Source organism: Marmota monax, unplaced genomic scaffold (genome assembly GCF_021218885.2).
Source record: "Marmota monax isolate L192 unplaced genomic scaffold, Marmota_monax_Labrador192_F-V1.1 WCK01_AAM20220418_F8-fsc00016, whole genome shotgun sequence".
Taxonomy (NCBI): Eukaryota; Metazoa; Chordata; class Mammalia; order Rodentia; family Sciuridae; genus Marmota; species Marmota monax.
The window spans coordinates 18,685,416-18,700,221 of record NW_026695209.1 but is presented as its reverse complement, the minus strand read 5'-3'; the positions used below and the strand labels follow the sequence as shown (position 1 = coordinate 18,700,221).

Sequence of the window (14,806 nt, the reverse complement as noted above, 5' to 3'; positions counted from 1 at the left end):
TCCTTAGGACTATATGTTATTTTCATGTATACATAAACTTGGGAACAACCAAGAATTACATAGCATCTGCAGCATGGAGACTGTGATAGACTTTAATTAATTCCTAGGTAAAATTAGTATGCATTACACTTTAGAGAAACAAAACACACAAACCTGCTAATCAAAATGTTCAGCTAACAGAGCTGGAGCTTTTTCATTAGTTATATTGTCTTGAATTTCATCACTGTACCAGCTGGCTTCTTGTCAATTTATAGTTTGGACCTTTACATCAAACAGCAAAAAATTAATTACAGGAAAAGGAGTCCCAGTAGGAATTTTGCACTGAGAGGTTTTTCACAATTAACCAGAAATAAATGGGGCTATGTGTACAGAGGAAATGGAAAAGGGGAGAAGGAACTTAGCAGAATTTTCTAGAGTTATTATTTAACCATAGCAGTGTTATTCACCTGCTTCCCTGATTTTGTTTTGAACTTGTTTAGCCAAAGTTTTCAGCCTTCTTATTTATGGAAGCACTCAGGTCTATTACTATATTGAATGCAGTGAATCATGGTATGAACTGTGAATTTTCTTGCAAAATGCCCCAAGAGACAGCTCCAAAAATTGCTATCTTCCCTTCATTTTGAATTGAGTAGCATTCAATGTTTTACATTACTGATCATAATCATAATTTAATGAGCAGAAAATCATGCTTTGATGGTTATTGCCTAGTTTCTTGTAATGCATGTTTTGGACTTAGAAGCGTTGTTCTCAAGTGTCACAGTCACTGCTCCTGTGTTAGTTCAAATGTGACTTTTCTAATCCTTTTGTCTATTGAATAAACCAGCCAAAAGTTTTTAAAATGCTTCCCTCAAAATTGTCTCATTTTTTTATATTACTTAAAGATTCTTACTTGGGACCTAACCTTCTAATCCCTGACTTTCTGATACAGTAAATGGTTCTTTCACAAACAGATACCTAGAGTATCTGAAGAAAACATTGCTGCCTCAGAAAAATGCACATAAGAAAAAACATGTGATATTTTCCTGGAAATGCCAGGGGAAAACTAGACATGTGTTAATCCCAGGTTATGAATGCCTCTTTCATTCATTGAGGAAAACATTTGTATATCTGTGTGTGTGTGTGTGTGTGTGTGCAATGTGTATGTGTGTGTCTGTGTGTAAATGTGCACATATATACATTTTTTTGTAACTCACAAATATATGTATATCTTAAATATATGGATATTTTAAAATTTGGCTAAATTCAAATGCTGATTCAGATCATGTTGTTCCTACTCCTCCAAGTTATCTGTACTAAAACAAATCAATTATCTTTTTGGCCATCACTTGAATAAATTTAGATTTCTGAACAATTTTTATGTATAGCACCCTTAGTTATATGCTCATTTGGGTGGCTATATTCCTTCTGTACTATCTCAAGTCTTGCCACATATACTAAGTAATTTGTAGACCACAGCTGAGAAGAACATTTTTAACTTTTTTTAATGACAGTATTTTTCTTCCTTAGATTTGTGAGCTGTGAGCTAGTAGTATAAGATACTAACAGGCCTTTCCCAGTATTCTGTTCAGACTGAGAATGGTTCTCTGTTATCCCAAGGTCACTTTGAAAGTCTTTCTGTGATTTGCTTCCATTTACTTTATGCTTGTGTTTATGGTTTTGTACCAAAAATGAAATTTAATGTTGCATTTGTCTACATTAAACTTAATTTGCCTCTTGTCAGCTCATTTACAACAGAAATAACATTCAAAAGCCACCCTGTAGAATGTTTTGTTTGCCATCAATGATATAATTTTTCTCTCTTTTCTTGTTATATTTGACTTTCTATATCTTTAAGTTTAAAAAGAGTTCTTGCCAGTTAGATTCTTAGAAATTTTAAATGAGACTAATAGAAATTAATAAATAATTTTCTTAATAAAAAGTTTCACCACATCATGAACAAGTTACAAAGTAAGTTCTATTTTCCTTACTTACAAATTTAATTTCATATTACATAATATGTACTCATTAAGATATTATATAAGGAAATGAATTTATATTCAAACAGGATAAGTGAAGGAAAGTTAAAATATATACAAAAATTTAAGTGGGTTTTCCTAATTTTATCTTTTTCTAATATTTTGCATGTGCATGGCCTTATGAAATGATTTTTATTCTTAATATTTAATACTTTTTGATACAGAATTGAAAAGTTAAATTGATATTTAAAATTGATATATCTCAGAGGAACCTAAAATGAAGTCTTCAATTTAAATAATGAAAAATAAAATCACAGTAGAAACTTAGACATATAAATTAAGGAATATAATTTGTAAATACTGTTTTCAGGAGCAATTGGTCAACTTGCCCTATGTCTTTAAATAATTAATAATGTTCAAAACAATGGAAATGTTTTCTGTTATAATCATATGTGCTATTTACCTTTTGAGGAGATATTTTACTTATTTTGTTTATGTTAGGGAGATAATAAACAGTGTAGAAATGTAAACTTGTAAGTTTGGTTATTTTTTGTTAGACCAAAACACTAGAAAAAATGACTAACTTAATGTGATATGTCAAATAAAATAGTATTGTGTGCACATAATAGAATACCATCATGGAGATACATATTTATGGACATGGAACATTCTGATATTAAAATTAAAAACACTATATAATATAAATCTACTTTTGTTCAAAAACAAGCTGTAGGCAGATAGTAAATAGAAGTATGTCCATATCGATATAGTTAGATATGTATAAATATAGATATAAATGGCAATAAATAAGACATTTACCAAAAGAGAAACAGTGACTCTTTGGTAGGATTTCAGACTGTGGTGTATGTTTTTAACTGTACTTTAAAAAATAGTATGTCTATAAGTGTATTTATTATATAATAACAAGTGAAAAATAGCCAAATTGCTGTCATTTTAATTGCTACTGGTGACTTGATATCTGCTGCAGAGTAGGGACGGCTAGTTCTCTGCTCAGAAGAATCAGAAATTTTAGCCCTAATGTAACTCATGTTTTGTGCCTTTTTTCTAGTAACTTTAGTCATCAGTTGAAGTGTGTAACATAAGAGCTGCCATACATTGAAAGCATGTAGCTGCCAGATCTATGCAAAGCACCTCACATTGTCTTCTTTGAATTTGAGAAAAAGCTTTATAAAACATGTTATCCTGTTTTACAGATGAAGAAACTAAACTCTTGAGATATTACATTATCTAAATTCATGTCACTTATAATTAAATTTTATAGAATAATTATTGTATAAAGGACTTTTATATTTATATACTTGTATTTTTCAGGGTGAGTTTTTTAGCCCACATACTTTCCAAATATTATAGGGAAATTGATAAAAGTGTAGACTTCTACTTGAGACTTTCCCCAGAGTTAATGAATTAGCATGACCAGGAATGAAAATTTTTAATATGACTCCTTGCTTATTCTGGAGCATAATATAAATTGGAAAGCACATCTCTATAGCATCTTATTCCTACTCCAAAAGTATGATAAGAGCAAGTTGTTATGTTTTCCTTTTCTATTTTTTTTTCAGCAGTTTACACTACTTCTAATGTTTTCCTTATCTTACCTTGCTAACAGTTGCTCTTCAATCCCCCCTCACAGTTCTTCTCTGCCTGCAGGTTCTTAAGATGCTGCCTGTGGCTCCTCTTCCTCTGCTGGCTGCAATTATGTTTGCTTATTGAGGTTTTACAAATTATTTTTATTCCCACCTGCTTTTCTCTTCCTGAATTTCAGTACCATATTTTTATCTCTCTTACTCTAAATCCATGAATGCCTGCAAATCCTTCAAGTCTTAAATTTAGCATGCCTAAAATTGAACTTATCATCATCTTCTTACCCCAAACTATCTGTCACAATTTTCTTCTAATGCAGTTAGAGCTGTCATTACTCAGTCTCCTGAACTTGAAACTTTAAAATAACATTCAGGTATTTCTTTTCCTTATAACCTCCACTCAGTCATTAAGTCTTGTTCTTTCCATCTCAGAAATGCTATTTGAATTGACATTTTTTCTTCAATCCCATTTTTCCTCATCCTCTGTTGTCTTATACTTTAGATTCCATTCTAGTTTTTCTACCATTCAAATTTTTCCAATATCCATTCTCTTTTTCCAAACTGTAGCAGGCATTTTAATAATAAACACGCTAAACTTCTCAGTCCTCCACTTGCCAATAGTTTTGGTTCCCTGTTCCCTACAATATGAGATCCATAGTTTGTAACACTCATTCTAATCTCATCTCATCCTGAATGTATTGCCTCTTTTTACCACAGACCCTATTTGTGGGGGTTAATTCAAACTCTTCACTGCATCTCATCTCTGACTCTAATCCATTAGTGCAATGTCATTCCATTATCTTGGAATTCTCCCCCATATATGAAAGGTTGTTGGTTTTTGGTTCTTTATTTCCACAGCATTTGCTTCTGAGTAATATGATATTAGGCTGTTAAAAAGCAGACTGGTTGGATTCATAGGCCCAACTACTTAATCACTGTGTCACCTTTCTATATCTCAGATTGGGGCAATAATAGTAACTACCTCACAGAGTTGTTGAAAATGGAAATAGTTAATTATGTACAATGCTTTTTACAAATAGTGCCTGCAACCTAATAGGCTGACATCAGACATCTGTTGCTGTTTATTTTGTGAACATGAGGATATGATGCGACACTCTCATCAGGAAAAAAGTCTATTGCTTATTAATATTGGAATCAACCCAGAAACCCATGGCCATACTAAATTAAATGTATTTTGCCCATAGAAAGCCTGAATCTATTTATAGGTATGTTAGTCTCTGTAGTTGTATCACTATGACCAAATACCTAATAAGAACACCACAGAGGAAGGAAAATTAATTTGGGGGCTAACAATTTCAGAAGTCTCAGTCCCTGGATAGCAGACCCTGTTGCATTGGGCCAGAGATGATATAGCTCAGCCCCTCAATGGGGTAAGGACATGGTTGAGGGAAGCTTTTCCCATCATGGCAGTCAGAAGCAAAGACAGAACAGTGGGGAAGGGAACACAGGGAAGACGAACATTTACATGGCATGTCCTTAGGGACCACTTCCTTTGGCTGAACCTACCTACAGTTACCACCCAGGAAGTCCATTCAAAATAAGATGGAGTAATTAAGTTATAGCTCTCACAATGTAGTCATTTTACCTCCTAACTTTTGACACAAGAGTTTTTGGTGGGTACTTCATATCCAAACCATAACAGTAGGGTAATATGCTTTAGCTGCCTCATGAGATAGAAGTCTCTTCTTTTTCCATTAGTCAAAGTCTCACTCACACCAGATTAGTACTTGGACATATCCTTTTACTTAGATTGACAGTCCCTTCATTATCAGTAAAGAAGGCTATAATTATGAATTATGAATTACATTATTTTGCCAGTTGAGTGGTTGATGGAGCAAGCTATGCTGTGGGGTATACCTTGGACTGATGTGAATCAGGCTCCAGACCCAGGCAAGACTCTTAAATGTGGCAGAAAGACATTCCTTGGGTTGATATAAAGTAGCTGAAAAAATAAATATAGACTCACAGAGTGAGAAATTTGGTTCTTTCCTTTGTCATACCATGCACCTCATAAGAAATATTGTCCTTTAGACTGAAATATTAGAATTTAGCAAAATGATTGCAGATTAATTTTCATGAGATTTCTGCAGACCTATTTATTTAGGTGTTATTTTTTTCTGGTTCAAAAATTGCAGGAATTCTTAGCAAAGTTTATTATTTAAAGCAACACTATAATAAATAATTTTGAATTATATACTAGCTTATTGGTTTTTATTTATAAGAATATTAATACTGGGGCTGGGGATGTGGCTCAAGTGGTAGCGCACTCGCCTGGCATGTGTGCGGCCTGGGTTCGATCCTCAGCACCACATACAAACAAAGATGTTGTGCCCTCCGAAAACTAAAAAATAAATATTAAAAAATTCTCTCTCTCTCTCTCTCTCTCTCTCTCTAAAAAAAAAGAATATTAATACTATTTTGTTTGAAATAAGATACACTTGTATTTGTCTATGATAATTTCTTATGCATCGGGGAAATTTGGGACTTACAAAATTGTTAACATTAAAATGGTATATATAAGTAAATTTTAAGAATTCTGAATTTTGCCATGAAAATTCCTTAAAGTAGAAATTCAATTTGGGTAAAACATTAATAGTCAGTTTATTAGGTAACTAATATGTAAATTTAATTTTCAGAATTAAGTCTATGTATTATATTTTAAAATTTATTGAATTTATACTTCTTATTACATAATGAGAAGTAATACAAAATGGATTCCCAACAGAATTTCCCAAGCTACACACACACACACACACACACACACAAAAGCTCATTTGAAACTAAAGATGTACATCTAATTGTAACAAATTTTTTCTCTGAAAAAAAAAAATCAAGTAATGTCTTGGATTTCTGTTGAACCCCAAATTTACAATAAACTTGCCTAATGTATTATGGTTAAAAAAAAATCTGTGTATATTAGCCCAGTGTTGTGGTATATGCCTGTAATTTCAACTACTCAGGAGGCTGAGGCAGGAGGATCTGAGTTTGAGATCAGTGTGGGCAACTTAGCAAGACCCTGTTTCAAAATAAAATCCAAAACACAGCTGAGGATATAGTTTAGTGGGAGAGTGCATGCATGAGGTCCTGTATTCAGTTCCTAGGACTGCAAAAGGGGGATGATGAGAGAAAGAAAGAAACATCTACTGATTTTAACTAGAAAAAGTAAATTTTAATGACTCTTTTCCACTTTGTATTTTCTGTGTGAGGTTAGGCAAATCTCTCAACTGCCCAGAGCTTAGGATTTATCATCTAAAAATGAATATAATAGATCCTTTGAGAATCAAAATATAATGTATATATAAAGCCTTTGAAAATTGTAAAGCATTGTACAGATTTCTGAGATTACAGATATAGAGATTTCACAAATTCCTCTGGGATCCCCTAGATTATTTCAGAGATGAAATAAGTGTAGTGGATATAGTTGCTTTCGTTTGTGCATGAGGAAACTGAAATGTGCAGCTAGTAATGAGTGTCTAAGCTAAAGCTGGACCTAGGCTTTAGAGTACAAATGTAGTATTTTTTGCTCTAGATCATGCTGTTTTTTACTCAGATAGGTACATCATTTACTGGTTTCAATGATAGTCACATATAACCTAAACTGTCTTTAAAAACATGTAATTATGTAGTTATCTTAGTAAGAAATGCTAATATTAGTAAGTTATATTTATGGTTTTTTTTCATATACAGGTAATGAATTTGGGCATCCTGAATGGTTAGACTTCCCAAGGAAAGGAAATAATGAGAGTTACCATTATGCCAGAAGACAGTTTCATTTAACCGATGATGACCTTCTTCGCTATAAATTCCTAAATAACTTTGACAGGGATATGAATAGATTGGAAGAAAGATGTGGTTGGCTTTCAGCTCCACAGGTACGTGCTTTCTAAATGTGATGTTTTAGTCACCATTGCTATACATGCTTAGAATGGCAATCAATTTAAATCTATATGCAGATCTTCTAAACAGCACTTTGTTATTCAGTGTGTAGTGCCCTGTGACATACTTCAGGTTGTCAAAACATGTCACTGAAATCTCTCCAATAGATAATGAAAATCTTAAACATAATGTCCTGCTTACTTTCCTGGTTAGGTAGTGGTTGTTGTTTAAATTTAGTAATTTTTATTTCAGTTGGTTAAAATAGATGACAAAAGCTCTGCATGGAACCCACTTTGAAAATTGCTGTGGAAACATCTTAATTGTTTTGACTGTTTTTCTTTATATAAATAATTATGCTGTCATAAAGAAACTACTTTGAAAACATGTAGATTTCTTTATTCTTTTTTTCCTCCTCTTTACTGGTCTCTAATTTGTCATTTCAATAGATGCCATTATACCTGTGTGCTGTTTTGTATTTTTCATGAGCCTCACTCTCCTCTGGAATTAAAGTCTCAGTTTTCAATAAGATTTAGAAAATGTAATTAACAGGTGCAAATTTTTACAGGCTTTTTTTCCTTGCAAAAATTAGCATATAGTATGTGTTAGTTATAATCCACATACTTTATATTAGTGCTGTTTGAAATTACTGTTGATGTGTTTTTACTTTGGTGTCCATGATTCTTTTTGTTAATGGCTGAACAAAGGCACTTATATATTCAGTAAGATTGGCTACATGACACAAATGCCCTTATCACATTTATTAGTAATGCTGTTTCCAGAAGAGAGAGCAAAATGATGCTCCTTTTCAGTAGGAACAATGTTGAATACCAAAAGGCACACTCTTTACTCTAGAGCCTTAGTTCACATTCTAAATTACCAACAGTGATACTGCTGATATGCATGGCAATAAAGTCCTCTCAAAGCTGCAGTTGGGCAGAAGGTAGTGTTCAAAAAGCAGAAGCTCTGGCTGCCAACTATAAATACATGATGCATAAAATAAGGGAGTTTACAGATTTAATTTACTTTCAGACCTTTTGATTAACAAAAATACAAAGCATTGTACTACAGGTTGCCACTGAATCTGTCAAAGTTGTGTAAAAATGTAAAATTTGGGAGATAACTATAATAGTGTAGATAATTTTGTAATAATAAATAGATAATAATAAATAGATAATATTATAGTAATAAATTTGGAAAAGCGATTTTATGTACCTTACCACATTAATCTGGGAACTAACACAAAAGTCTTCAAATGCACTTATAAATACTTTATATGGAGTTCATGTGCCATGTTTCTACTTGAAACCTAAACTGTAATCCTAATCCTCTTTTGTTTTTTTGTTAGGTAGGAGTTGCCAAGTAGCTGGTGAAAATTTTAAACGTTCAAAAAATATACAGTGCTAGAATTTTCATCTTTGACTTAATAATTGATAATATTATTAGGAAAGAAAAAAAATTTTTATAAATAATAGTGGCAACATCTAGGTGTCTTTTAAATGTAACATGTTAATTCTTGCAGGCCTTTGTGAGTGAAAAGCACGAGGGAAACAAGATTATAGCTTTTGAGAGAGCAGGTCTTCTTTTTATTTTCAACTTCCACCCAAACAAGAGCTACACTGATTACCGAGTTGGAACAGCATTACCAGGAAAATATCCTTTTTTTACTGGTGAATATGGTCATTTGGATTTAGTTGTTTTTTGTTTTGTTTTGTTTTGTTTTATTTCGGCATATAAGAAGACTAATACTGATCACAGTAACTTTCAGTTTCCTCAAGGGTAAAAGGAGCACTTGAGAGAGTTATTCGATAAATCTTTGCTTAGCTGAGTTATACTAAATTATTCCTGACCTTCCTTCAGCCTTTAAAAACATTTGGTTCTGAATAATTTTAAAGTATTTTTTTTGTTCTAATAAGCAATATAAAAAACAATTGATTGGAGTTTTTCTTTTTTCTGTGTGTGTATGAGGGGTGGTACCAAGGATTGAACTCAGGGGCACTTGACCATTAAGCCACATCCCCAGTCCTATTTCTTACTTTTATGTAGAGATAGGGTCTCAATTAGTTCCTTAGCGCCTCACTTTTACTGAGGCTGGCTTTGAACTCTCAATCCTCCTGCCTCAGCCTCCCAAGCCGCTGGGATTATAGGCATGTACCACTGTGCCTGGTTTGGAGTTTTTCCTTTATTAAAATATTTTATACATTGGTTCTGAGAATCATCTCCTTTTTGTTTCTCCACCAAGTTTGAAAGAGCAGATAGCAGCTATAGAGATATATTTCTTTCTCTTTTTCTGTCTAGAATTGGTAAGGAGACAGGACAATGGAAGTATCGGGAACAGATAAAGCAGAATGTTTTTGATATTCTTTCTATATTCATTTATCCATTCTTCCATGCACTTCATAAACATTACTGAGAATCTTTATACTGAACACCCATGTGCCAGCCCTGTGCTAGATACCATAAGTATAGGAATATTCCTGGCAGATAAACTGCCCTCATAGAGCATTTAAATAGTGAATACAATACACATCAGTAACTTCAAAATTTGATATTGTTGCAAAGGCAAAGTGCAGTGCATTTTAAAGATATAGTGACGGTTACTTAGATCCACAGTTAGAGATTTAGATTTTAGCAACAAATCGGCACAAAAAATAATTTGCTTAGCCCTAAACCCCCAATGAGGATTAGCATCTGCCACCTGCACAAGATGCCTGACACAGACATGAAATCCTGTATGGTTCTCCAGGGACACTAAGAGAAACCCTCTGTTCAACTGGTTTAAACAAAACAGGAAATATATTTCTCACACAATGAAAGTTCTAAAGTAGAGTGACCCCAGCACTGTGACACTGTCAGAATACCTGGTTCATTCTTTCTGCCTTCCAGCCCTCAGAGAGTCAGTAGTGTTCAAAAGATGGCACCCTGCTGTAAGATAAGAGCCAGGGATTTAAGTATACTACCTTCAGACTCTAGAAAACATGGTTTGTGCTTTGTGTATCTCTTCAAGAATGAAGTCACTTCTCTAGACAATTCCCTTTCACAATTCACTGACCAGTATTGAGTCTTACATTCTGCAAAAATGTCTGGGAATGAGAATGTTACCCCATGAGTTACTTAATCAAGAATTATCTCTGAACTTCACAAAGTGAACCCATTGGTAGAGAGGACACCCAGGCAGAATGTTGCTCTGCCAGAAAGAAGGAAAGGGCCAGTGCTGTGCAGTGAGTAGCTTGTAGCATCTGCTGCTACCCCATGCCACCCAAAGACATTTAGGTACAGGGAGATTGTTCCACACTCTCTCCTCACCTAGTCAATCACTGGCCCCCATGACATGAAAGCATTTAGGAGAGAAGGCTGTAGCCCTCACTGATTGAGTAAATTTGTTCCATTTAACACAGAATATTCAGTTATCTGTCTCCTGTGTATTCAAAGAAATCAATGTGATGAGTTTACCCACACTAGAAAACGGCTAGGCTATTCTGAGAAGAAAATGTTATCATCATCACCATGAAGAAATGCAAACAAATACTGGTACAAGACCTTTCTGATTTTGAGACTATAAGTAACCCCTAGACCAAATCCTTCTATATCTGTATATCTACTTTATATATTATATAGTAAGGTAATCAAATCAGAATGCATTAACAGATTATTTTCTATCTACTGCAGTCTTTGTTGTCATCTTCTTGAAATCTCCTTGATTCTTTTTTTTAAATGTTTTTGGACACAATACCTTTATTTCACTTATTTATTTTTACGTAGTGCTGAGGATGGAACCCAGGGTCTCACATGTGCGAGGCTAGCACTCTACTGTTGAGCCACAACCCCATTCCCGGTCTTTGATTCTAAGTAGAAGAGATATGTAAAACTAAACTCTGATGTAAGGCTAATGCAGTAAATGGTAAGGGAGCAAGTTGTCCCATGAGAGAACAGAGGATAAGGATAAGGAAGAATAGAAAGAGGGAAAACATCATATTGAATAAAAGACCTTTAAGCCTAGACCTTGAGAAATGGGCAATAATATATTAGGAAAAAACTGAGGAAGGCCATTCCAGTAATTGGAAACATAAAATATCCTTAGATAATGTATAGTACAGTGGTAGCTTGAATAATAATGACTATAAAAAGAAGTACTAACAGATAAAGCTGAAAACATAGATTGAGATCTCAGAAGATTTTTATGCCCTGTTAATTAGTTTAGCCTTTTTCTATGGTTTTATTGTGAGTTGCTGAAGGTTTTTGAACTAGGGAACTACTTGATAAGAATGCATGCTTTAAGAAAAGTTCTCATGGACCAGTTTGTAAGAGAGCTTTCATGGAGAGAGAGAGATTAGAAGTATTCTCTTAATTATGTAATTGCAGTGTACTTTCAAGATGATTAGGGCATGAACTAAAGTAATAGCAATAGAAAAGAAAAAGGTATATGAAGCTTTCTCTTATAGTGAAAGAATTCAAGAATTATTTGGACATGGGATGTAGAAGAGGAAATACAAGTTTTCACTGTAAAAAATGAGAAAAAAATGGTAATAGGATTATTGCTGGGGGTAGCAAAGCAAGAAGTAATCAGTTGAGGGAATCGAAAATAGGTTAAAATTGTCAAATCAAAATACACGGGATTTTTCTTTTTTTTTTATTTTATTTTTTTTTATTGTTGGTTGTTCAAAACATTACATAGTTCTTGATATATCATCTTTCACACTTTGCTTCAAGTGGGTTATGAACTCCCATTTTTAATGATGATGTTTCAGAGTAAAGTCTTGTTTAGCTCTAGCTGTAGTTATCTAAATAAAATCTATTGGTTTTAATTAACAAATATTACTAAATGAAAACATACTTAATATCATAGTATGTTTTATTGAGTAGGATCCACCCAAAAGTTAGCTTATTTACTTATATGGAATTACTTTGTATATAAAAACCTGATATATTTTATAAACCTTCTGAAATTTGATGATCTTGTTAAATGTCTACAGATACTTGCTATGCAGAAATTTTCTGTTTTAATAAATAATTTATATATATTTTTCATCAGTGACCTCTTTCAAAAATTGTACTAATTATAAGTTATAATGATAAAGATATCTTGGAAAATTTGACCGTATCTTCATAGAAGCAATAGTTAAAGCTTCAGGATCTTCAGTAGTATATTAAAGAATTACTGTTTCCCCAGTTTGTGCATTTTGTCTAGCTACAGATTTGTGCCTATCGGGACCTTATTTATTTTGACTATGTATTTTATTCATGTCTTTTTCTCAACAAGCAATAGCTAATTTATGTATGTTATTGTGTCCTCTAAAGATATTTCCATTTTATACATCTCTTGAAATATTTAAAAAGTATGCAAGAGCTAATGATCTAGATATCTAATGGAAGAATTGTATTTAAAAAGGATTCTATTTGGACTGGAGGGGAGCAAGAGAATATTTCTAGCATAACTTACACTACACCTTCTACTTAGACATCTTTTAACAGCCCTACCCTAATTCTAAGATTGAAATGATAAAAATCTGAATTTGGGGGGCTGAGGTTATGGCTCAGTGGTAGAATGCTTGCCTAGCATGTGTGACACACTGGGTTGGATTCTCAGCACCGCATAAAAATAAAGATACATTGATAACTAAAAAGATATTTAAAGAAAAATCCGAATTTTAAGAGGTTCTGTGTTCTACCCTCTTAGATCCCATGGATAAATTTCTACACAGATAAACAAATGTCTTTGATGAGAACACTTTCTAGTCCTAAGGTCTCACTATTTCACAATATATACATTAGGAAAAAATTAAAATTATTGTCCTTAAATATTAATGCATTAGTTCTGCCCTAACACCTTTTCTATATGCCAGCTATTCACATCAGAAAAAGCATTTAATGTGCTCCTCACAGCCACCTCTCCCAAGTTATACCTCTTCTAGACCAAATTTTTTTTGTTTTTAAATTCTCATGATAAATTCTAGACTTTTCCCCTTTATTCTCTCTTATCAAAAAGCACCCAGTACTACATTGAGTCTCCAGAACAGTGATATACTCCAGATATGATTGGCAAGTCTCACAGGGAGTCTATTGCCTTCCTTTATTTCTATGCTACTGTCTTACTAAGAGATAGTAATACAACATCCATTTTTTTATTCATGTTGTATTTGTATTCAAATAAAAATTATGTGTTTTTCTTTACATGTCCTTTGGTACAGTATCATATTTCCCTTATTCTTTTTTATTCCATTAATGATTTGAATTTCTAGTCCCAAATTTAACATTGAACATGAAAAACTACAATTAACTTTTGCCTTCTGTTAATAGAAAATTTAAAAGAATACCACAGTAGAACAGTTCGTTTTTAATCTGTTGAGATTGTACTCTCTTCTGTAAGCAGCATACAGATATCCTTTTAACTTTTTGTAGTTCCAAAATTAGCTTTAAGAGTTCTTCTTCTTGTCCTTAGCATTTTACAAGGTCTCATTTCTTTTTGACCTTATGTCATTTTAACTTTATTCTTTTTCTTTAAACTATATCATAGCTCAGTATTATAGATTGATTTTAGATACAGAGAATATTTACAAAATTAGGGTTTCTATGTAATGTTTTTTCGATTTTAACCAAGTGTTCTGTGCCATTGTTATTTTCAACTACTGAGCAAGTAAATTAATTACAGATATGCACTGTAAAGAATCTACAGTGACAAGATTGGATGTATTAATCAAGTAAAGAAATTCATCAAATTTTAATTCACTGGAAAGCAAAATTTGGTGCCAGAAAAAATATAAAGTTTCTAAAGAAGTCATTTAAATTTCTATCACTATGAAATATAAACCTGCTGTAAGTAATGTTTCTGAATTCTTGAACAGTTCCATTTTTTGAACTTGTATATCTTTTATTATCAAATAGCAAGCCATCAACTTTTTCTCAGATCTATGGAGAATAAATTCTGGCTGTCTTCTCAAGAAACTGTTGTATAGGGAGCTATTTTACAGGTAATGCCAGGCAAGGTAAAAGAAACACTTTAAAAAGGCTTTTAACTATCTCTTCAAAATAAGACAATAGATTTAGAAAACTGAGAGGCAATTCTGATTTGTATCAATTAGGTTTTGAGCATTGTCTTCATGGCCACTACTAAAGGACATAATATTTTTCCGCAAAAGAATGTACAGCTGTATTCTAGGAAAATAACAAAAACAAAACAACAGGAAAAAGTCTTTTTCTATGTACTGTCTCTTGTATGTCTTTTTAGCTGCTAATCTTCAGTGTAATAATCACCAATGTTCTTTAATATAGTAGATAGCTATGTGAGTAATGCAGAGCTGAGACCTAAATGTACTTGATAAATAGGTTTCACATTTCATGCTTAGGAAGATAGAGCAC

General features: G+C 32.9%; 1 protein-coding gene across 3 annotated transcripts in view; it reads left to right on the top strand.

Annotated features, from left to right (window-relative positions):
* The window catches only part of Gbe1 (1,4-alpha-glucan branching enzyme 1), a 277,952-nt gene that overhangs the window by 232,962 nt on the left and 30,184 nt on the right, over window positions 1–14,806 (top strand). For all 3 annotated transcript variants that reach the window (XM_058574543.1, XM_058574544.1, XM_058574546.1), the window contains exons 13-14: window positions 7,265–7,449; window positions 8,973–9,105. In XM_058574543.1, coding sequence (XP_058430526.1) covers window positions 7,265–7,449; window positions 8,973–9,105 — 318 coding nt within the window. The remainder of the gene's footprint in view (window positions 1–7,264; window positions 7,450–8,972; window positions 9,106–14,806) is intronic.